This window comes from Podarcis gaigeae (genome assembly GCF_964106915.1).
Source record: "Podarcis gaigeae genome assembly, chromosome: 17".
In the NCBI taxonomy this organism is placed as follows: domain Eukaryota; kingdom Metazoa; phylum Chordata; class Lepidosauria; order Squamata; family Lacertidae; genus Podarcis; species Podarcis gaigeae.
Genome location: NC_139694.1, coordinates 2,780,052 through 2,802,350, shown reverse-complemented (window position 1 = coordinate 2,802,350; position 22,299 = coordinate 2,780,052). Strand labels below are relative to the sequence as shown.

The 22,299-nt window shown below is 48.7% G+C and overlaps 1 protein-coding gene across 2 annotated transcripts in view; it reads left to right on the top strand.

The window, feature by feature from the left end:
- WARS2 (tryptophanyl tRNA synthetase 2, mitochondrial) overlaps nucleotides 1-5,121 on the top strand; it is a 29,161-nt gene extending 24,040 nt beyond the window's left edge. For both annotated transcript variants that reach the window (XM_083719610.1, XM_083719611.1), the window contains exons 3-6: nucleotides 1,968-2,048; nucleotides 2,245-2,330; nucleotides 2,672-2,790; nucleotides 4,410-5,121. In XM_083719610.1, the coding sequence (XP_083575736.1) occupies nucleotides 1,968-2,048; nucleotides 2,245-2,330; nucleotides 2,672-2,790; nucleotides 4,410-4,858 (735 nt within the window). In that variant the 3' untranslated portion in view covers nucleotides 4,859-5,121. The remainder of the gene's footprint in view (nucleotides 1-1,967; nucleotides 2,049-2,244; nucleotides 2,331-2,671; nucleotides 2,791-4,409) is intronic.
- Nucleotides 5,122-22,299: the final 17,178 nt, after the last annotated feature.

Genomic DNA, 22,299 nt, shown 5'->3' with positions numbered 1-22,299 from the left:
GAGTTGTGCATATTCTGTCAACTTAAGTTGCCATTCTTCTTTGGTTGGGACCTCACTCGTTTTCCATTTTGGGGCTAACAAAACACGGCCACATTAGTGGCATACACAAATAACCTTTTTTGACACCTGGGAATTTCAGTCTGGATTATCCCCAACAGAAAGAACTCTGGGGGTTTTTTTTGGAAAGGACTTTTAAACATCCCCCCCCCAATTCATTATGGATCATTTCCCAATACTCTTTTACCCTTTTACAAGACCACCACATATGGGGAGACACTTGCTCTTTGCCTTCTCCATGCGCTCATGTTGAGACTCCCACTTCGCTCCAAAAGTGTATGAGAGCCCGATTTTCTTTGTCTTCCTGCCTTTTCCGCACTGTCTTATTGTGTTGGAAACCTGATTCATTCACACCCTCATTGTGCTTCTGCAACAACCCCATGCTTCATTTGGCCACTTCAGAGGGTTGCCTTGAAGTGTAAGAAAGAGGATATGTCATTCTCATCAGCTCTTATTCCCCCATGGATCTACGTAGCACAGATCTGTACAGAAGTAGTTGTATAAAAACTTTAGTGTGTTGCTTCAAATGACCTTTCATTTTTAATAGCTTATATGCTACTTATAGGGACGTGTGTGGCGCTGTGAGTTAAACCACAGAGCCTAGGACTTGCTGATCAGAAGGTCGGCGGTTCGAATCCCCGCGACGGGGTGAGCTCCCGTTGCTCAGTCCCTGCTCCTGCCAACCTAGCAGTTCGAAAGGACATCAAAGTGCAAGTAGATAAATAGGTACCGCTCTGGCGGGAAGGTAAACGGCATTTCCGTACGCTGCTCTGGTTCGCCAGAAGCAGATGGCCACATGACCCAGAAGCTGTACGCCGGCTCCCTCGGCCAGTAAAGCGAGATGAGCGCCGCAACCCCAGAGTCGGTCATGACTGAACCTAATGGTCAGGGGTCCCTTTACCTTACCTTTATGCTACTTATGGGAAGGGTAAGTCTCCCAGTCAACCCCTGGCACCTCCAGATCAAAACAGTCACAGGTAGTATCCTTGGGAAAGACACCTGCTTAAGATGTTGGAGAACTTCTCCCGGTCTGAGTAAACAGCATTGGGCTAAATGGTCGAAGGGCTTGATTCAGATGTCACAGATTGAGCAGGGTTTGAGTGTTGAACAAGCTGTAGATCTGTGCATGCTCATTCCCTCTTCCACTTCCTGGTTTGCCGTAAGCGTAGTTGATGGTCCAACACAAGCAAACTGGTTATCTGTCACAGGAGTGACAGATCACACAGTTCAAGGATGGAGTTAACTCTTCATTAGCAAAAGCACAACCTCCACAGACTTGGTTGAGTGTCAGGCCTAATGAGTAGAGCAGCTCATTCCCGGTGGTCTTCCTCCATGAAAATCAGTTGCCGAGATTGAATGTCACCGCCTCCTCACCACAGCTTTTTCCAAGCAATCAGAGACTGCGCCTGCATAAAGCCAACCTCTCCTCCATCCATTTCTTGCCTCTTCTGGTTCTGGGAGACATGGGGAGGGCAGCTTGTTGCAGCTGGATTGGGAGACACCCATGACTCTTTGCTAGCCTGTCTCATCTCTGCCTCTTGGCCTCGCTCATTCCACTCTCCTGCCTCAGCTTCTGCCTCTGATTCTGGACTGCTCTCTGCCACAGACTCTCCCCGCTCACTAAGTCCTATTACTTCTGACACCTCCTATTCCCAGTCTTTTCCCTGTGACCGCTCATCGTTCCCCACCACTACTCCCCAGGCTCTGAGGCTTCTTCCCTTCCTGGTTCACCTGCTGGTTCTTCCCATCATTCTTCTGCACCCAACCAGTCCATGACATTATCATAAAAAGACAGCTCTATATATGTTCATAAACATGCTGTCTTTGTTTGAAAGTGGGGACTGCTACTGGGGCTGTGCTTTTGTGAAAACCCTTTGCACCTAATTAATTGCCTTTCTGATTTGTTTCAGGTGCCTGAGCATGCAGAGCTCGCCTGGATTCTGGGATGTCTCACAAGCTTGCCACGCCTGCAGCACTTTCCACAATGGAAGGTGAGGTTTCTGTGAGCCTCTCTTAGCTTAGTTGGCAGGTGGGCTATCCCTCTTCAGCTGTTACACAGGTGAAGCCTTTAGGCCTGCCCTTGTCATTGCCTGGCTCCTGCCATCTTTTGTGCTCCTTGTAGCTGTCCTCAAATAAAAAATAAAGGTATTAAGCCTTTATGTGTCTTCTTTTTCTTCACATAAATAGGTGAAGAATGCCAGCCAGATGAATGAAGGAACAGTTGGTCTGTTCACCTATCCTGTTCTTCAAGCCGCAGATATTCTCCTTTACAAGTAAGAGTCAGAATGCACAGCTCCATAACTTATAAATGAAGGCCACTGTGATATAACCAAGGGGACTGAATAGTTCAGGAGTGGGTGGCTTTTGAGCAACCTAGTTGTGGTGGGATTGTCCCTTCATTCTGTAGTGAATCAGTGGCCCTTTCTCACTGACAGTTATCTGGTGGACATTATGATTGTAGCTAATCTGTCATTGACAATCCATGAATTACCCACTAAATCTAGTGGTTTACTTCAACTGTGGTGTTGTGGTTTTTTTTCTGAAACAGTTTGAGTGAGCAGATGTGAACCTTCTCTCTCTCTCTTCCACACAACATTTCTATTTCTGTTGGAAGGTCAACCCATGTTCCTGTTGGAGAAGATCAAATCCTGCATTTGGAGCTGACCCAGGATACAGCCCGACGCTTCAACAAAAAATACGGAGAATTCTTTCCAGTGCCCACAGCCATTCTAAGTGAGTACGGTACAAAAGCTATCACAAATGGCTGCCTGCTGAGTAAAGTGAATCGGCTTTGGGAGTTTTTGCAGAAGAAAGAGAAGAGTGGAGATAGCCAGGTGCCAAAGTAAAGGAGTACAAATGGAAACAGAGGCTGTCAAATGCAGCTTTTGAAAAAGTATGACATCCGTTTCATCTTTGCTATTCCAGTACTAGGTGTTGCCCCGACCTCTTTTCCTATCCTTTTCAGCAGTCCTTTAGAACAGTGTTTCCCAACCCTGGGTCTCCAGCTGTTTTCAGACTACAATTCCCATCACCCCTGACCACTGGTCTTGCTAGCTAGGGATGATGGGAGTTGTAGTCCAAAAACAGCTGGAGAACTAAGGTTGGGAAACACTGCTCTAGAACAGTGTTTCCCAACCTTGTGCCTCCAGATGTTTTTGGCCTACAACTCCCATCATCCCTAGCTAGCAAGACCAGTGGTCAGGGATGATGGGAGTTGTAGGCCAAAAACATCTGGAGGCACAAGGTTGGGAAACACTGCTCTAGAATACAGTCGTACCTCGGAAGTCGAATGGAATCCATTCTGGAAGTCCGTTTGACTTCCAAAACATTTGGAAGGTCCTGCAGCCAATCGTAAGCCGTGGAAGCCGCGCTGGAGGTTTGGGTTCCAAAGAACGTTCACAAACCGGAGCACTGACTTCTGGGTTTGCGGCGTTTGGGAGCCAAAACGTTCGACTCACAAAGGCGTCCGTCAACCAAGGTCCGACTGTATTATGCATTTCACTGTGCCCATAGCGTCTTCCAGACACTCTTAAGAAAATGGGCTTTCATATGTAAAAACAGGGATGCCTAATAAAACAGTTTTCTGTAGGGAAAGAGGAGGCTGGTTGGCTAGATACTTTGTTCTAGCGAAGGCTCAGTTCTGCGGAGCTCGAACCCACAAACCTGAGCTGTTTGTATAGGTCAATAGTATTATCCCCATAATGCAGATTGGAGGTGAAAGGCTGAGGCTTAGAGAGAGCAGCTTGTCTGAGGCCACCTAGTGAACCATAGCAGAGCTGAGATTAGAACCCGGGACTTCCCGATATGTCGCTTAGCCTCGTAGTCACTCTGCTGCGGAGCTCTCTTCTGTAATTGCATTTTCTCTTCCCCCCCCCCCCCCCAAATAATATGTATTATTTTCAGTAGATAAACATATTAAAAAAAAAGATTAACAATAATAAAAACAAACAAAGAATAAAAGAAAAAGAGAAAAAAGAAAAAAGATACATACAGCATATTAACACTTAATTAATTAAAATTAAGTACCATCCATCTTCATAAACATAGTATTTGACTTCCTCGAATCTCTTCCAATTTCATAGTAATTATATGTAGCAATTTCCAATATCAGTGTTTCAAAAGACCATATCACAGTCCTAATCATATTTCATAACTTTCCTTATCATGCATTTTCTTATTTATAAATTTAATTCCAGTTTAATCCTAAGCCTAATTGTTTCTTTCAAGTGGTTACATATCTTTAATATTACAATATTTATTCAAATAGTCTTTAAATTTCTTCCAGTCTTCTTGATGTTCCTCTTCTTTCTGGTCGCGGATTCTCCCGTAATTGCATTTTCTCTTGATTTTAGCGGAATCAAAGAAGATCAAGTCACTCAGAGATCCCACATCCAAGATGTCCAAATCAGACCCTCAGAAGTTCGCCACAGTGAACATAATAGACAGCCCCGAGGAGATAATGCTGAAATTTCGTAAGGCTGTCACAGACTTCACCTCTGAGGTGACCTATGATCCTGCTCACCGCCCTGGGGTCTCCAACCTGGTCGCTATTCACTCTGCTATGACAGGACTCAGCACGGAGGAGGTGGTACGCCAGAGCACTGGCCTTGATACAGCTCACTACAAGGTGGTGGTAGCAGAGGCAGTCGCTGAGAAACTTGCACCAATTAGGAGTGAATTTGTCAGGCTAAAAGAAGACAGATCTTACCTGGAGAAGGTTTTATGGACCGGAGCAGAGAAAGCCAAAGAGCTTGCAGCCCCCGTATATTCAGAAATCAAAAGACTGGTGGGATTGCATTAACCTCAAGGAAAAGCAGCTCGTGCCTTTCATAATCTGAGTTCAGCCTTGGTTACCTTGACTCCTCTGTCTTACTAGAGGTCCTCTATGTTTTTGGATCCACGAGTAACCGAATAATTACCTCAGGGACATTAAATGGACCAGGCTTGGAAATCGCAAAGAGCCAAGTAAGCAGACATTTGAGCTTAAGAGTGCTTTTCTCCCTGTTTCTGCCCCAAAAACGATTTGAGCTGATGAAAAAAACCGAATCCTTTCTGCATGAGAAATGCAGCTTTTCTGTGACCTGTTTGTTTTCTGGAAGGGACCTGTGCAAATTTCAGCCTTTGGTACATGCCCAACCAAAGCCTGTATAAACTCCTCAGTAATTCCTCTGTGAACCTGAACACTGTTGATCAGAGTGTCTGTGGGACAAGTGTTATCCCTACCACTGGCTCTGGCTGGTCCCTCTGGCAGTCTTAAGATGTTTTCTCACATACATTTTCTACTCAAGTATAGATAAAGTAAAGGTAAATGGACCCCTGACCATTAGGTCCAGTCATGGCCGACTCTGGGGTTGCAGCGCTCATCTCGCTTTACTGGCCGAGGGAGCCGGTGTACAGCTTCCGGGTCATGTGGCCAGCAGGACTAAGCCGCTTCTGGGGTTCAAATCCCTGCGACGGAGTGAGCTCCCGTTGCTCGGTCCCTGCTCCTGCCAACCTAGCATTTTGAAAGCACGTCAAAGTGCAAGTAGATAAATAGGTACCACTCTGGCGGGAAGATAAACGGCATTTCCGTGCACTGTTCTGGTTCGCCAGAAGCGGCTTAGTCATGCTGGCCACATGACCTAGAAGCTGTACGCCGGCTCCCTCGGTCAATAAAGCGAGATGAGCGTCGCAACCCCAGAGTTGTCCGCGACTGGACCTAATGGTCAGGGCTCCCTTTACCTTATGAGCTACATGCTAGGAGCCTGTAGGAAGGGTGGGCTGCTGGGTGCCTTAAGGCCCCTTTTCTCAACCTGGTGCCCTCCAAATATTTGGGTGAACCAATCCCATGAGTTCCAGACAAGAAGGCCAGTGTTGGAGGATGACGGTTATTGTACGGAGGTTGCAGAAGGAATAGGCCTAATGCCTTGTGTGCAACACACAATGTGATGCTTCCCCACTAGGCAAGAGGAGGTTAAAAGTGGTGGCTTTTGAGAGGCTGCTCTGCTCATGCCAGATTGCAACCAAAGGCTCTTCTGTACACATAAAATCACTGGGGGGGTTGTGGAAGCATCTTCCTGGCTCTATTTGAAGCAATAAGAAAGACGGGCAAGCCAAGCTAGCTTGGTGGGAAAATAGTGCACTGACGTAGAATGAATTTATTCAGAATCAGGAAGAGCAAATGCTGTATTCTGTTTAAAACTTCAGAAGAGGGTAGAGTAAAACTATTGAAATAAATAATGAATTGTACGCAAGACTGAAAGAAACATTTATTGTTGGTTTTTTAAAAAATAGCAGTGTGTAGTAATCCACAGCGCAAACTTCCACGTGTCTGAATTGCTCAGCTCGCCTCTCCTGGCTTTCCTGCAAAACTTGACAGCTGCCCAACACACTCTGCAGAGAGAAGAGTGAAGTGGTGGCTCATAGGCTGTCACCGTAGCCTCCGCTTGCCCACCATAGTGCCATCCCACCACATTGGCACAGAGTACTTTGCAGTGCCAAAAGAGTGGGGGAATCTATGCTCAGAGAATCCTTCCGCACCAGGAAAAAAGAAAGAAATTCTGCAACTCTCTTTAAATCATATGACAATTAAAAATTGTCTCTTAGAGGACCCAGTTATCTAACTTTGCACAACTTTACTTCTGCTAGTCATTGCAGGGGTAATAATAATAATAATAATAATAATAATAATAATAATAATAATAAATTATTATTTATACCCCGCCCATCTGGCTGGGTTTCCCCAGCCACTCTGGGAAGCTTCCAGCCAAATAATTAAAAACAATACAGCGTCAGAAATTAAAAACGTCCCTAAACAGGGCCGCCTTCAGTTGTCTTTTAAAAGTAAAATAGTTGTTTATTGCCTTGATATCTGCTGGGAGGGCGTTCCACAGGGCGGGTGCCACTACCGAGAAGGCCCTCTGCCTCACTTCCTGTAACTTCACTTCTCGCAGTGAAGGAACCGCCAGAAGGCCCTCGGTGCTGGACCTCACTGTCCAGGCTGAACTATGGGGGTGGAGACGCTCCTTCAGGTAGATTGTGAAGCTCCTTGACATCTGGCAAGAGACGGGTGCCACCACCGAGAAGGCCCTCTGCCTGGTTCCCTATAGTCTCGCAGTGAGGGAACCCGAGAAGGCCCTTGGCGCTGGACCTCAGTGTCTGGGCTGAACAATGGGGGTGGAGACGCTCCTTCAGGTATACTGGGCCGAGGCTGTTTAGGGCTTTACAGGTCAGCACCAACACTTTGAACTGTGCTCGGAAATGTACTGGAAGCCAATGAAGATCTTTCAGGATTAGTGTTATATGGTCCCGGTGGCTGCTCCCAGTCACCAGTCTAGATTAATTGCAGTTTCCGAGTCACCTTCAAAGGTAGCCCCACGTAGAGCGCATTGCAGTAGTCCAAGCGGGAGATAACTGGAGCATGTAACTAGAGCATGTAGTAAGAACACTTCAGCTCCATCACAGATGTCTGGGGATTTTATTCATTTCTGTCTTACCCCGCCATCCTGTCTTTTTGGCTTCTGAGATACCAGCAGGCTCAGCACCTGCCTAACTGTCAAGCATACGTTTGAGCTAGAAAGTTCTCTCCCCACTCCTCTTTTTTAAAAAATGATAGCTGAGGTTTTCTGGAATTCTGCATCCACTGTCAGGTTCTGTGTTTCCATCACAACACACTCCCTATAGCAAGAAGGCTGCTTCTCTTGGTAGTCATTGTGTGGGGATGGAAGCTCTGCAACCTCCAGCCAGTTTGGTGTTCATTTTCTGTGTGGATAGGTAAGCTCTCTGGGGTGTAGGGGGGGTTAGGGGAGGGGTGGTACCTCTGGTGGGGGATATGCTGTGCTCCTTCTGGGGTAGTTTGTCCACATTTGGTCTCCACCTTGCACTCAGCTCTCACCTGCAGCTCCTAGAAGCTGTCAAACAACTTTGGCTGGCCGGCTAAACCAGGTGGGACTCAAGTTAAGGTTACCAGACGTCCCCGTTTCCTGGGGACAGTCCCCGGATTTGCAAACCAGTCCCCATTGAAGTTGAAAAGTCTCCCCAGATTCATTGAAAAAAATCTGGTATCCTTAGCTCAAACCCTTGGTGAATGAGAGACTTCCCCTGTGTCGGACTGGGCAGAGGAAGAATGGTGGAGACCAGCTGCCCAGCTTCACCCTTCCAGGGAGGAGGAAGAGCAGGACAGTTAAGATTTACAACAGGGGTTTGAGGGAGGTCACAGCTCAGGGGCAGATCAGGGGAAAAGTTAGGGAATTATGGGAGAGGAGGAGGAAGCACAACAACGGAGGGACACAGTGTCTTTAGAAAGCATTCCAGAAACACCACCCCAAACCCGGTGAGCCTTGAAAGTAGTAGAGCAAAGACAGAGGGCACATAGCAGCACCTGTAGAGAGGAGGCGATGAGGATGACAAATGAGGAAGTGGGAGAGACGGGGAGTGGAGATTCGCTCGGGACAATGCCATTATCCAAGAGGCTGGGTTCTATAGCCTCTCTCTGTAAATACTGAATAAAAAGCGGACGGCAAGAAACTCTTCCTTGTCTTTGTACGTTCCTGGGCAACCAGCCGGGAGTCGCTGGCAGCAGCCTGACACCCTGCATGCGAAGACAGGCTCTGGCAAATTGAGGAGACGAGACCCAATAGTGGGTCCAACAGTCAAGGTGGCAGTTTCTGCATGTAGAGGGAAGAGAGGAGCAGATAGGGATCATCCACCTGGGAAGGTAGCCCATCTAGGATATGGAATACTCTGATCCTAAACCTCTGCTGAATTGTGGGATACCTTCAGGAGAAGAGAAGGCTAAGGAGTAAACCCTACACAAATCCAGAGTCGAGCACCTAAGACGGTTTGATGGCGCAATGTAATCTTCCTTCTCGCAACTCCTGCAGCTAAGCTGGTGCAAAGCGCATTGTTCAGCTTTCCTTTGGACCACATCAGCCAGGCTGAAAGAGAGGCTTTGCAGCCCAGGACCTCCAAACACACTGCCCAGGCCTGCACCTCAGGGAGGTCACTCTGGTGCTGCTAACACAGTGGTTTGACCACCCTCGGAAGTGCACTCCATTGTCTTATCCACACACACAAGATGCCAACAAGAAGAAGGATAAACTCTGGCCCTCTGTAAGCTCCCATCTTTCCTGACCATCAACCATGCTGGTTAGGGCTTATGGGAGATGGAATCCTGTAGCCTCTAGCTGGTGTGAAACTAGGCTTTATTTCACCAGGGGCAAAGACCCATTTTGACACACACACACGCCCTTGTGCATTTGAGTACACAGACTGAGAGCCTCAATGACATGCCTTTGGAGGCTTCACTTGGGGCAAAACACCAGGCTAGACCCCCTCGTGGCTATGGCTCTGGCCTCTAGAGGACTGCAGCTTCCCCACCCCTGATTTACTGCCTAGCATTGTGCTGGACGCAGGTGGCGCTGTGGGTTAAACCACAGAGACTAGGACTTGCTGATCAGAAGGTCGGAGGTTCGAATCCCCACGACGGGGTGAGCTCCCATTGCTCGGTCCCTGCTTCTGCCAACCTAGCAGTTCGAAAGCACGTCAAAGTGCAAGTAGATAAATAGGTACCGCTCCGGCAGGAAGGTAAACGGCGTTTCCGTGCGCTGCTCTGGTTCGGCAGAAGCGGCTTAGTCATGCTGGCCACATGACCCGGAAGCTGTACTCCGACTCCCTCGGCCAATAAAGCAAGATGAGCACCGCTAATGGTCAGGGGTCCCTTTACCTTTACCTATTGTGCTGGAATGCCTCTACTTTCACGTACTGAAATTCTATAGGTATCCAAAAGTATTACCATAACTAGGAGAGTGCTCTGGCACGGCATCCCTGTAATGATGGCTGTTGATGAAGAGATGAGAGGCTTCTTCCTTGCCTCTGCAAAGTTTCCAGCGTACAAAGGTACAGCTTCGTCAACCTTACAATATGAATTTGGCTGCAAGAAAGAGGTCTTGGTTGCAGCGCAGCTGGGGGTGAAGTGCTGCTTGAGGTGGCCACCAGGGGGTAGTATAGTCTAAAACGCGGAGCTTTCTGAAAAGTCACCACAAAGACATGAGGAAATGGAGAAATCACTGACAGCTCTGGAATGGTGCATAATCGCTCAGGTTTGGGCACCGTTTCACACGCTACACAGCAACAAGCAAGGGATTGCCAATGAGCATACACTCGACGGGCAGCTGCAATACAAAATATTATATAAAGAAAATAAACCAAACCTGGTGCACCGTATAAGAGGCATATTTTCAAAGCACTGTTTGAGACTTTCCATTTTGGGGTGTACGCCTGGACAGTGTAATGTCTGAAGCAGCCCCTAAGCACCCAAGTCAAGTCATCAGCCCCTAAAGGCACCCTGATCTGTGTCTCTAGGTTTGCTGCATCCCCACATTTGGAGTAAGACAAATGCTGACATTTAGATTTTAATACAGAAGACATTTTTAGAACCAGAGAAGTCAAACAGGGACATCTAGGGCAGGCATGCCCAGCAGGTAGATCAGGGTGTTCCTGGTAGATCCTGGTTGATCTCTGGCCCCTCAGCGATCTCCTTACAAAAAAAGCAAAAACAAAACAAAAAACTCTGGCTTACTAAAAAAAAAAAAAAAAGCTCAAGCTCCACAACTCTGGCTTCCTAAAAAAAAAGCTCCACAACTTTGGGTAGATCACTGCCAGTCTTATTATGACAATGAGTAGACCACTGCCAGTTTTTTAATACTGTGAGTAGATCGCAGTCTATTGGGAGTTGGACGCCCCTGATCTAGAGAAAAGGTGGTTTGTGTCTTGGGTTCCCCCACCTTCCCTCATGATGTTGTTGTCGTCGTCACATTCCCACTTGTTACTTGGGGTTTTCGCTATGATTAATTAAACATCACAATAGCTTCTCTAGATTAGGAACTTTCACAAAGCAGAGAGAGGAGGGGCAGCAAAAGGGGGTAAATATTGTTCCTTTGGTTCTGTCGCCCCTCCCTTTATGGTTAAAGCAAAAGCAAATAAACAAAAAAATATTTGATACAAACGCTGTTCGTTTCAGGACGGTATCAACTTAACAGCGAGTAAGTGAGCAGCCAAATCTTGCAAATAAAAACCATTTGAAAGGGATACAGTTCGATGCAACATTGCATTTTTTAAATGATCCAGACCCAGGTTTGCTGGTGTCAGGTTTGGGACATCTCCCAAGGACTTTATACGGATCCCAACAAACAAGTCTCTCTGGACACATCTGGACACATCTGGGGATTGGGAAGACGGGAGGGAAACCGGACTCTGGAATTATGCCCCACAGATTTCAGCACGTGGTATTTAATTTGAGGTGAGTGCCCAGAACCGAAGTCTCTTCTCCAATTACATTTCTAGTTACTGGGTCTTTCTTCTTCTTCTGTCATACAGGTAGCTCAACTGGTAAAGCATGAGACCCCTTAATCTCAGGGCTGTGGGTTCGAGCCGCACATCCGGAGAAAGATTCCTGCTTTGCTTGGAGTTGGACTAGATGACCCTTGTGGCCTTCTCAAAGAAAATATTTGAGGGCCCCCCAAGTTAATGGACATTGCCATTCAATGGGGGGGGGGGTACCAGGCCATGTGATTGATTATGCAGGGCGGGGCTTACCTGTCCCCTCCCACCAATATCTTATTCAAGTTGGACCCCTGGTCTGCAGCCTCATCTTCCAAGCCAGAGGCTCTCAACAATTCGGAGCGAGAGCTGCCGCTCTTAATGGGCTTCGAAATGACACTTTCAATCCGCAGGACTGAGGATTGGGGGCCCTAGAGCTGGACCACAAAGAAGGCTGATCGCTGAAGAATTGATGCTTTTGAATTATGGTGCTGGAGGAGACTCTTGAGAGTCCCATGGACTGCAAGAAGATCAAACCTCTCCATTCTGCACGAAATCAGCCCTGAGTGCTCACTGGAAGGACAGATCCTGAAGCTGAGGCTCCAATACTTTGGCCACCTCATGAGAAGAGAAGACTCCCTGGAAAAGACCCTGATGGTGGGAAAGATGGAGGGCACAAGGAGAAGGGGGCGACAGAGGACGAGATGGTGGGACAGTGTTCTCGAAGGTACCAGCATGAGTTTGACCAAACTGTGGGAGGCAGCGGAAGACAGGAGTGCCCGGTGTGCTCTGGTCCAGGGGGTCACCAAGAGTTGGACACGACTAAACGACTAAACAACAACAACAACACTACGCCCACCCGGCACGTCGAGCCCATTTCTTTGTTTTTATTATACTGTCAACAATCGATTGAGTGATTGATTGATGTCCCCACCCGTCAGGGCGCAGAACTTGGGAACGGGAATAAAATAGTAGACGTGCTAGACGATGCCTCTCGAGGGCGCGCAACCTGGCCCGTCGCTCCCCGCCTTCTCGATGTCCTTGGCTCCCTGGACTTCACCACGGAAGCGCCTCGGCTTCTGCCTCAAATCCTTGAATGCGGAGCAAGATCGAGGGAAAAAGCGCATTAGGAGCGACGGGGCGCGCAGGGAAGGCGAAGGCAAGCGCAAGAACCCGCCGAGCTTGCTTGCCAGAAGTGAACTTGGGGGGGGGGCAGCTGCGTGTCTGCGATCCCTCCCCCCAGCTGCTCTCAGCTCCCCGAGACTTTTTCTCCCCGCTGTTTTTAGCTTGCTCGGATGCAAAGCAGAAAGGAAACGCGCGCGCGCACAGAGGTCCCTCCCCCCCCCTCTCTACAAGGCAGGTTATTTCTTTGGAGGGCAGCCACCAAATCCATTGTCTGCAAAGGATGCTTGATGGGTTGGGGAGTGGGGGAGAGAGGAGTGGGGGCATCACTTTGAAGTCCCCCCCCGCAACTGTTGCAGCTCCAGTTCTTTCCCCACCCGGCTTGGGTCTCCAGATGCACGGAGAGAGATCGTTGCTTTGATCTCGGAAAGCAGCAATTCATTCATTTCGTTTCGTTTCATTTGGGGTGGGGAGAAACGTGGTTGCGTAACTGAGAGCATAATAGCAACCATGCAGGGGGATGAGGTCATTGTGGAGGGGAAAGGGGGGGCAGAGAGCTGGGAGGGGAGGGGAGCCCAGCATGGGCGTGGCCAGCATGGGCAACAGCTGCCCCCCAAAATCAAGTAAATAAAAAAAATACTTAACTGAGATTTTGCCCCCCATAACATGAAGTCTGTCTCCCCCAACATAAATCCTGGCCAGGCCCATGGAGCCAGAGGGGGGGGCTCTGTGGAGGGTGGGGTGGACTGGACAGGTCGGGGTGCAGCAGGAATTTTACCTAGTTCATCAGGGTTCGCTTAACCTTCTAGCCTGCTGTCACCCACCCCACCCCGAGCAGCAGACCCAAAGCCTTGAGACTCAGATGCAAGTGATGGGCAGAACGGTGGGGAGAAAAGAATCTAAGCGAGGAGTTTTGGATTGAGCCAATCTTCTCCTAAGGAAGAACCCCGAACGAAGTTTCCTGCTCCTCGCTGCCTTTTCTGCCTGCTCTGACCTCTGGCTTCTGCTGGAGGCCGGAGCAGATTTTTCTGCCTGCCTGGAAAGGAAGAAAAACAGCACGATTGCCAGCTTCTCCGCGTTCACTCTTGCCCGAACTGTCAAAAAAAAATTCTGAATTATCATTTTTCCTGGAGTTAAAATCAATCAATCAATCAATCAATCAATCTGTGTATATCGTAATCGAGATTTTTTAAAATAGGAATAGAAACTTCATAAAAGAAAGTAGGAATTTCCCCCTGCTTTAGCCTCCTGCCAATAGAGCTTGCCAAAGCTTGATTTGTGATTTAACTGGTGAAAGTGGGGTACTGTACAGTATTCCCAAGCGCAGCCGAGTCCGCTAGGCGGCGCTCAAGAGCAACTTGTTGGGGCGGAAGTGGCGCCATTTCCGTATGGAGTTTTTCATTGATTTAATTGGTTTGTTTTAATTTGAATAGTTATTGGGGAGAGTTCCGAGTTATCTCGATTAAAACTTCTTTATTTCTTACAACGTTTAGGAAAGTTATTTGAGGACACCAAGCAAAATTCATTGGAGCACACTGGATTTTATAAATCCTTAACCACAAGTGTGATAAGTTAAATAACAAGTTCAGTTTAAAATGCCAGCCACGAATCCCGGCTAAAAAAAAATAAATTGCACATGCGAACTAATAAAGAAAAAACGATCAGCTGCCATGAGGATCTGCACGTCTGAATCGAATTATCGTATTTCATGGTTATATTTCAATGCCCATCTTTAACCCAGTGTCCTAGTAACTAAGCCTTGGATCACTTCCATGAGCTCTGCATGCTTAGACTGCTAGATGAGTATACAAACTTTCGCCTTAACAAATGGAAAACTCAGCTCTGCAGATACCGACGTCACAGTACCAACCTCTGTCTGTGCGGGAGAAAACCCCACGGAGTCCCTAAGCCATGCACAGGATGGGGCAAGCGAACTCATCTCAAGCGAGAGCCAATGAAAGGGCCGGCCCACCCATGAGGCCAAGTGGGGAGACTGGCTCAGGAGGCAGAATCCACAGATCTCAATGTAGATCTTCACTCACCTCTTCTCCCCTAGTGGAGAGGGGGAAGGGGTGCCGTTTTGTGGTTCCCTTCAGGTGCCAAAATGTCTTGGGCGGCCCTGATGAATAGACATTCCCAGCCAGGAAGGGCTTGCATATCGCATCCCTGAGGTACCCTCAGGGCAGATGCCCAAGCAGAACCCTGCACGTCAGAATGGGAAGCAGACGTGCACACCACCACCGCAGCCAAGCCGACCCTCCAATTTTGAATTTGAAGCAATATTTACCATCTCAAGGGCAGGGGCTCCATTAAGTCCAGAGTCTAAAATTATCTACTCCCATTGCAACTCATTCCCCCCCCCCCCCAGGTTTTCACCATCAAAGGCGGAGGAACCGAACCTTTATAACTTGCTCGCCGCACGGCAGAGCTTGGTTTGATCACTTCAACCGCAGCGCGCCTTCGGGGCTGCAGCGAAGTTGTCCTGCGCGCCCCGGGCGCCTCCCGGTGGGATCTGCGGCGCTGGCGGGTTAAACGCGGCAGACAAAGCAAGGCGAGGCGATTGCCTGAGCTCTGGGCTTCGGAGAAAGCTGCAGCCCAGGCCTCGGTTTGCAGGGGGAAGGTTCCTTCAATTTATCACACAAACGAATTATTCCGCCCTTTCTCCCAGGGATTTAGGGCCACAAACTGGTATTTTCTCTCTTCCACCACCCAGGTTTCTCCACAGTCAGCCTCCTCGGTAATTCTAGCAGGGCTCTCCACAATCCAATTCTAGCCGCTGCTTCTATTTTCCCATTTTTATTCTCTCTTCCTGCGCAATTGCATATTGACTGAACTCTTTTTTTTTTACACTTCGACACTAAGATGGGCTTTGCACTCCTTCCTGTAGGTCCGAAATGATCCGATCCTGGAATCACCAGCTCTTAAATTTGTGTCACTCCGGCTTTTTCTTAACGAAAATGTCTGGGGGGGGGCACCTCGAGGGTGTTACCAGCTACGTGCGCCAGGGAAATGTAGGGGGCGATGCAAGATTCCACTAAACCAGAAAAGTGGGGAAGAAAAACCTTGTTTTGTTCTAGACAGCCTTTCCTAACACCACAATCCGTACGACTAGTCGCTGTTTCTCGCTACTAAAAGCGTGGATTTGTGTTGTTGGAGGGCAGGATTCTCCCGTTCTTTCGCCTGCAATGCGCTCTGCAGGGCGCGGGTTGGATTTAAAGGACGGGGACTTTAGGTTTATTGGCAACACGGGCTGTCATAAACTCAGTTACCCCGCAACGATCCTGTTCACGCTCGAGACTAAACACGCAATCCTAGTCTCAGGAACACCGCGCATTTTAGAGTAAGGCGGCAACAAACAAACCTGCAGTTTGCGTCTCGTTGAACTTGTAGCGCACTGAAGGCTTCCTAAATTTAAGTGGCCTGGAAGCAAGAGGATTAAAGCGAGCGTGCTTAGTTCGCACACGGTTCCAAATCTAAAAACTTCAAGTGAACTGGATGAGGCTCAAAACTAGCCCTAACCTCGCCTGATTCTTTCACTTGTTTAAGGGACTGTTACTTTAAAGAGTGTGATAAGTTGCCAGACTGTAGACAACGGCCAAACTCCAGGGATTAGGTTTTAAGCGCTTTTAAATCCCATTGTTTCATTGAAATCCACTTTAGATCGCGAGTAACGTAAGCATCGGTTTATTTATTTTGTAATCCAATTTTGGTTGCTCGGCACAGATTAAGGAATCTAGGCGCTGAGGTATATTTTCATCCCGCTGCCTTGAAGCAATGTGCCGAAGACAGGACAAAGACACGCGTCTTTCTGCCGCACGCGCTTTGGTCTCGGAAAGAACCAGCAGTTACAGGTAGACACAGGCTCCGTAGGGAAGCCCTATGAAAATGGAAGGGAACGGAGCAAAAGAAGCAGCGACTCCTGGGCACTTCGGGGAGCCTGCGCAGGAGAACCTCCTCCCGGATGGTCTCCCCAGTCTGTGCATTTACTTAGGCAAGAAAGGGGCAAAATTAGCTGCGCAATTCTACCCTAGAATTGTACCCTAGTCCATTGGGACTGATTTCAGAGTAATTGCGCGTAGCATTGCGCTTTGAGGGGACCATGGCTGTGCTCATAATACACCTCTAAAGCACATCCCGAAGCGCTTTCTTCCCCTCAAAGAATTCTGGGCATTGTCGTCCCCCGTTACATTTCGCAGCAACCCTGAACAAACTACAGAAACCCAGAATTCTTTGAGGGGAAGAATGTGCTTCAAAGATAGTGCATGGATGGAGAGATGGCTAGAACAGGGTGAAAGGGAAGCACCGAAAGAAAAGACACAAGTGTGGCACAAGCGTCCTTAGAGGAGCCCATCAAAGGCGAGCGGCAGCCAAAGCCCCTGGAGAAACTGTTTCACTGCGATGCCTCGGCAGGCGAAGGAGTGTTTCGGGGGAAGCAGCCCAGAAGCGAGGCATTCCCTGGAAGTTGTTGCGCGCCCGCGGCCAAACAGGGCTGCGCCGACGCGGCCACCAGCTGCCGCTTTCTCTCGTCGGGGCGGCCTCCTTGCTGGGCGCCGGCTCCATTTCTGCCCCCGCGCACGCAGGCATCCTTCTTCTGCAGTGGCGGAACAGGCGCGGACGCGGAGGGCAAGGCAGCGCCCTTTTGCGCGCCCTAGGACACAAAGGGGGAAGCAATCTCTCCAGCAGCTAGGAGGCGGCGGAGCTCTGCGCCTCTTGCTCCTCCAGCGCAGCGCGCGGAGAGCTCACAGGGAGATGGCGAGGCTGATCTCCCCGGCAAGGGTGCCAATTTGAATAAAATATGGGGAGGGGGCAGGTAGGCCCCACCCGGACCTCGATCACAAGAGGAGGCACACACACAGAGACCACTTGAATGGCAATGCCCATCCACTTAGGGGGGGCTGGCCCCCTCAAATATTTTATTGGCCGGGGGGCGAAGGGACCTCTGCCCCTGGGAGTCCTGGCAAGCTAGCTGCTCCCGCAGCCAATCGGAGTAGGTGGCATTTATTAACTTACTGGGTAGGGGAGATCAAAGGGTCGGAGCTTAAGTCGATTAATTGAGCCTGTAGGGCTGGTCCAATGCTTTTTGCTGCCTGAGGCAGAACAAGTAGGGCGCGCGCACACACACTCACACTCGATCCTATCCTCTAGGAACACAACACCTGCAGTAAAACGCACGCACACACCTCACAACCTCTCTGGCTGCTATATAAAAATAAAATAAAAGCGCAACGATAACAAAATAACAGTTCCGCCGTCATTTTATGACATCCCAAACCAGCTGCCTAAGGCCCCTTCCTAATGGGAGGGCCGGCTCTGTGGTGCAGCGTGGCCCTGCTTTAGAGAAGACGGCCCTCTGTTGTTGCGACAGGCTTGACAGGAGCGCAACCCTCTCTTTTGAGGGTGCCTTATTTTGAGGGCTGCCCAGCCCAAACCGTTCTTGGCATCCGCCTTTCTCCGGAGACAACGGAATGCGCCTCCAAGACGAACTGCTGGAGAATCACAGCGCCTGTTGTGGCTGTAGAGACCAAGATGCAACCGCTGCCTCCCGCGTTTGCTTTTGCTGCGTTTGCCTGCACCGAAGTGACCTGGAGCAAGCCTGGGTGGTGTGTATAGTGTGTATCCTGGGCTGCCCAGAAGACAATTCAGCCTCTCCGATGGGGTCCAAAGGAAAGCAGAGCAACTACTTTTGGCACCAGCTTGGCTGCAGGAGTTGCTGGAAGGAGGTGGCGTCTCCAAGGCGCCTTAGGGACTCCAGCCCCAAAACAAGGAAGCAGGGAAAGGGAAAGCGCCAGAGCCTTGAAAGTTGCCCGTGGGCACTGAGCAGCATTCAGACGTTTCCCATTGCATTTCTATACTATAGCCGCTATTTCTACACTTGCACCTTTGCCTAGACTTCGCCAGGTGCGATTTTAATGGAAGATGCCAAGGGTGTTTGTCTAAGAACGTAGCACATTATGATGTAAATAATGGTATTTTTTGTCGGGAATCCATCTACAGTAGTGACTCCTAGCCAGTGGCATAGCGTGGGTTGTCAGCACCCGGGGCAAGGCAAGTAATTTGTGCCCCCTACCCGTGGATTTGCGCCCCCTAACCCTAACCCCCAGATGTTGCGCCCGGTGCGGCCGGCCCCCCCCTGCACCCCCACGCTACGCCACTGCTCCTAGCTCACCCCCTCCAGTTACGTTCCCTTGATGAATGAAGAGATTTAAATAAACCTTCATAAATGCTGAAGTTTGCTGGTCTGTGTGCGGTTTATTGGGTGGGGGGAAAGCCAATGCCAGAAACCACCAGGTGGATATCCAGGTTATGCTTTCCTTCTTGCTCCTACCAGCCAGAAACAAAGGCTGTGCAAGGACCTCCACACTCCCAGATGTATGCAAGGACATACAGATGTCTGGGTCACTTGGCAAGATATTCTTCTCCCCCCTCGGATGTCCATGTCACCCCTTTCCCGTCAAGATTATTTCAGTCGGAAGCAGCAGCTCCATAATGGAAGATGCGCACACGACCCTTTTTAAAAAAATGATGCCAATCCAAGAGATGTAGGACATATTATAATGTTTGAGAACTGGGAAAGATTGTGGAAGAAAGGGGGCAAGTTCACCGCATGTACTTTGTCAAAGGAAAATATAATGAAAATGGTGTGCAGATGGTAAAATTAGCAAAGATATATCATAATTGTGACAATATATGTTGGAAATGTAAAGAAAAGGAAGGAACCTTTTGTCATATGTGGTGGACCTGTCCCAAAGTGAAAGACTTCTGGGAAAAGAAGTTAAGAAGTGTAATTTTCAATAAGGCTATGATTTATGTTTGTTTGTCTTGTGGGTTTGTTTGTGAAATATACTCAGAGTTGCAAGGTGATTTCATGCTCTTTATTCAGCTCATAGTGGTGAGGAGGAATGAATGAAAGTCCCCTCAAAGTATCTGCTTTATATACATTATTTACACAATGGGCTGCACACGATTGGCTAATTCTGGAATTCTACTGTAAGCCAATCAGGTTGTGGATTCACTTCTATCTGGAGCATGATTGGGTGGTTCCTGCCAACCAATCATACTGCTGCATTGTTCTAGGACCAATCAGACTGCTGCCTTTTGGATCCTATTGTTCTAGGACCAATCAGACTGCTGCAGTTTGGATCCTATTCTATTCAGTACATAACAGTTTGTTTATAATATTGTGAAAACTAATATAATTTTTTTTGGGGGGGGAAGAATGATGCCAATCCTGGGCCGCCGGGTCCGTGAGCCAGAAAATGGCTCCGTGAGGTAGTCTAGAGGCCGGACACCTCGGCGGTGCAGCCGAACATGGCGCCTGACTCCGGCGCCCCCTCAGTCCCCACCATCCCCGGTGGCCTCGCCGAGAGTCCGCCATGAGCCGCCGGCCTAGCAAGGCGGGAAAGGAGGCCGGGAGCAGAGGCCGCGCAGGCCGCTTCTTCCTCCTCCTCCTCGCCGCCATTTTGCCTGCTCCCCGCATTCTCCTCAGGCCTCCCCCGTTTCCAGCGCGCCCTCCTCGGAGGCCTCTTCCTTGCCGCTTTGGCGCCTCCGGCCTCCTCCGCCGCCTGGAGGTTTCCGGGCCTCTCCGAGGGGCAGACACAACAAGCCGCCTCTCGGGAACCCCAGGCCTCCTCGGCCTCCCGCGGACCGGGCTGCTGCCTGACGGGAGGCCCGGTCAGAGAGAGGCCGGGGCGGCCTTGGTTTGGCAAAGGGCCGCAGCGCCCATCTCGGGGCGGAGGCCTGCGGGCGCTCGCTGCCGGTGAAAGGCGGCCTTCGGGGCCTCCCTGGGCGGCGGCGTTGCCTGCAATTGAGCCCCGGGAGTGTCCGGCTCGGGAGGCCGGAAAAGTTCCCTCGGCGCGCTGCGGAGCTCGGCCTGCCAGGGGGAAAAGCGGGGCTGGAAATGCCGTTTTTTGTGGACGGAGTCGCCGGAGAGGAGACGGATTCATATCCAGGATGGCAATTTGAAAGCGCCCTCCGTGGGGATATTTTGACATTTAAAGCGCCTAGTGGAAGGGAGAAAAGGAAGAGGCCAGTTGCTTTTTCCCCATTTTCTGCCCTGCATCTCTATGGAGTTTGTTATGGTGACACTCGAAATCCGCTTTTCCTTCCTCTTTTTTTTTTTAAAGAGAACCGAAAACTTGCACCGATATGTATGCATATATATATATATATATATATATATCCCCTTTTCTAGATTCACATTCATCCAAATGGCATCACAGACAGCATTTGCACGCCTGAGATTTAAATTGGCTCCCCCCCCCCTAAAAACCAATTGATATTGCAAAGGTAAAAAGCAAACACTGGTCAGAAGACTGAATTTTGAGTTTCTCTTCCTTGGCTTTCCATCTCACATTTTCATAACTGGCGAAACTAGAGTGAGAGAAGCGCTCTTTTCAAGGGTCTTGTGTGAAAATGTGTTACGGCACAATTTTTGGTGAACTTACTCAGAGGTAAGTCTTAAGTTCAGCAGGGTTCCCCCCACTCTTTAGAAAATGTGTTGAAGTTTGCAGTTCTGAAGATGCCCAACTTTTGCAGGTGATGATGCATTCCAGGTGAAATATATACTTTATTGGCACTACAGGAAAACAGCCATTTAAGGGAATGGCTAGAATCTCGTCACAGCTCTCCATAGGCTCAAAGGGGTCAACTCTCCTCTGCCATCCTATGTTCTGCACAACTCTAGGAAATTTTAAGTGGGAGAGCTGCAGGGAGGGTGGACCGTGGAGGAAAACGTGTCATTTAGGCGTTTTGATTTCAACATCAATAACTTCTGTTTATACACTTACTCCGAAGCTGTCAATTATAATTGCATGCTCTCCTCTAGCTCAGCTGAATGGCAGTCCAACTGAGATCTGGACAGGATACCACCAGATTTAGCTAATCATACACTTTACTAGAGAAATATAGGTCTTTTCCATTTTCTGGTCTATAGTAGGTATAGAGTGGTGAGAGTGGAAATGTAGTCTAACTTCAGGGAGGTTGGAAGAGCTAAAAAATAAAGTGGAGAAGACGAGTGGTGCAGGAATTCCAACAGTGCAAACCTAAGTGTTTTAACTCAGAAGTAAATCCCACTATCCTCAGTGGGATTTGCCTGCTAGTAAAAATGCTTAGTGTTACAGCCCCAATCTTTTATTAAAGGAGTTTAATGACTAAAGTGAGCATCTGAATCTGATCTTTAAAATCACTTGAGATGGAGGGAAAGAGTGTGCTTCCTCACAAATTTCTACAGCTTCTCACAAGCCTAAGGATAATATCTACATGATGACTGGGCCCTACACTGTTTGACCCACATCAGTTGTTTCAATTGCTATGCACAATAATTACTACTTTTATGCTGGCAGGTTTTTCAGAATAGGATTAATTTTCATGATTCCAATGAATCATTTACTCAGGATGGGAATGGTCTGAATCTGTAGTAGCTCTACAACGTGGACCATTTTCAGAGCCTGAAAACTTGTGCAACATGTGCAAAAGCTTGCAATGTGACACCATCATGCGTGTTTTGCATAGGTTTCTGCCTATGCAGCAGGGCTTGTAGGTCATTGGATGGAGGTCAGTTATAACTGCCTTGGGAAGATAATCCTGATAGGTGGCTTTAAAAAAATGCATTTAGAAATAGTTTTTCAACGGACTTAACAGTAACAAATGTACTTCACCGTTATTCGCCTGGCCCTGTCAAAACAAAAATGTTAAATATATTTTAGAAAATGGCATGCTCTGTCACTTTAGTCTGGTGACATACAATGCTGCTGTGTACATGGAATGGTGAGGTTTCTTACTTCAGGACAAAAGGGCCCAAATCAGCTACAGCATTTGCTTAAT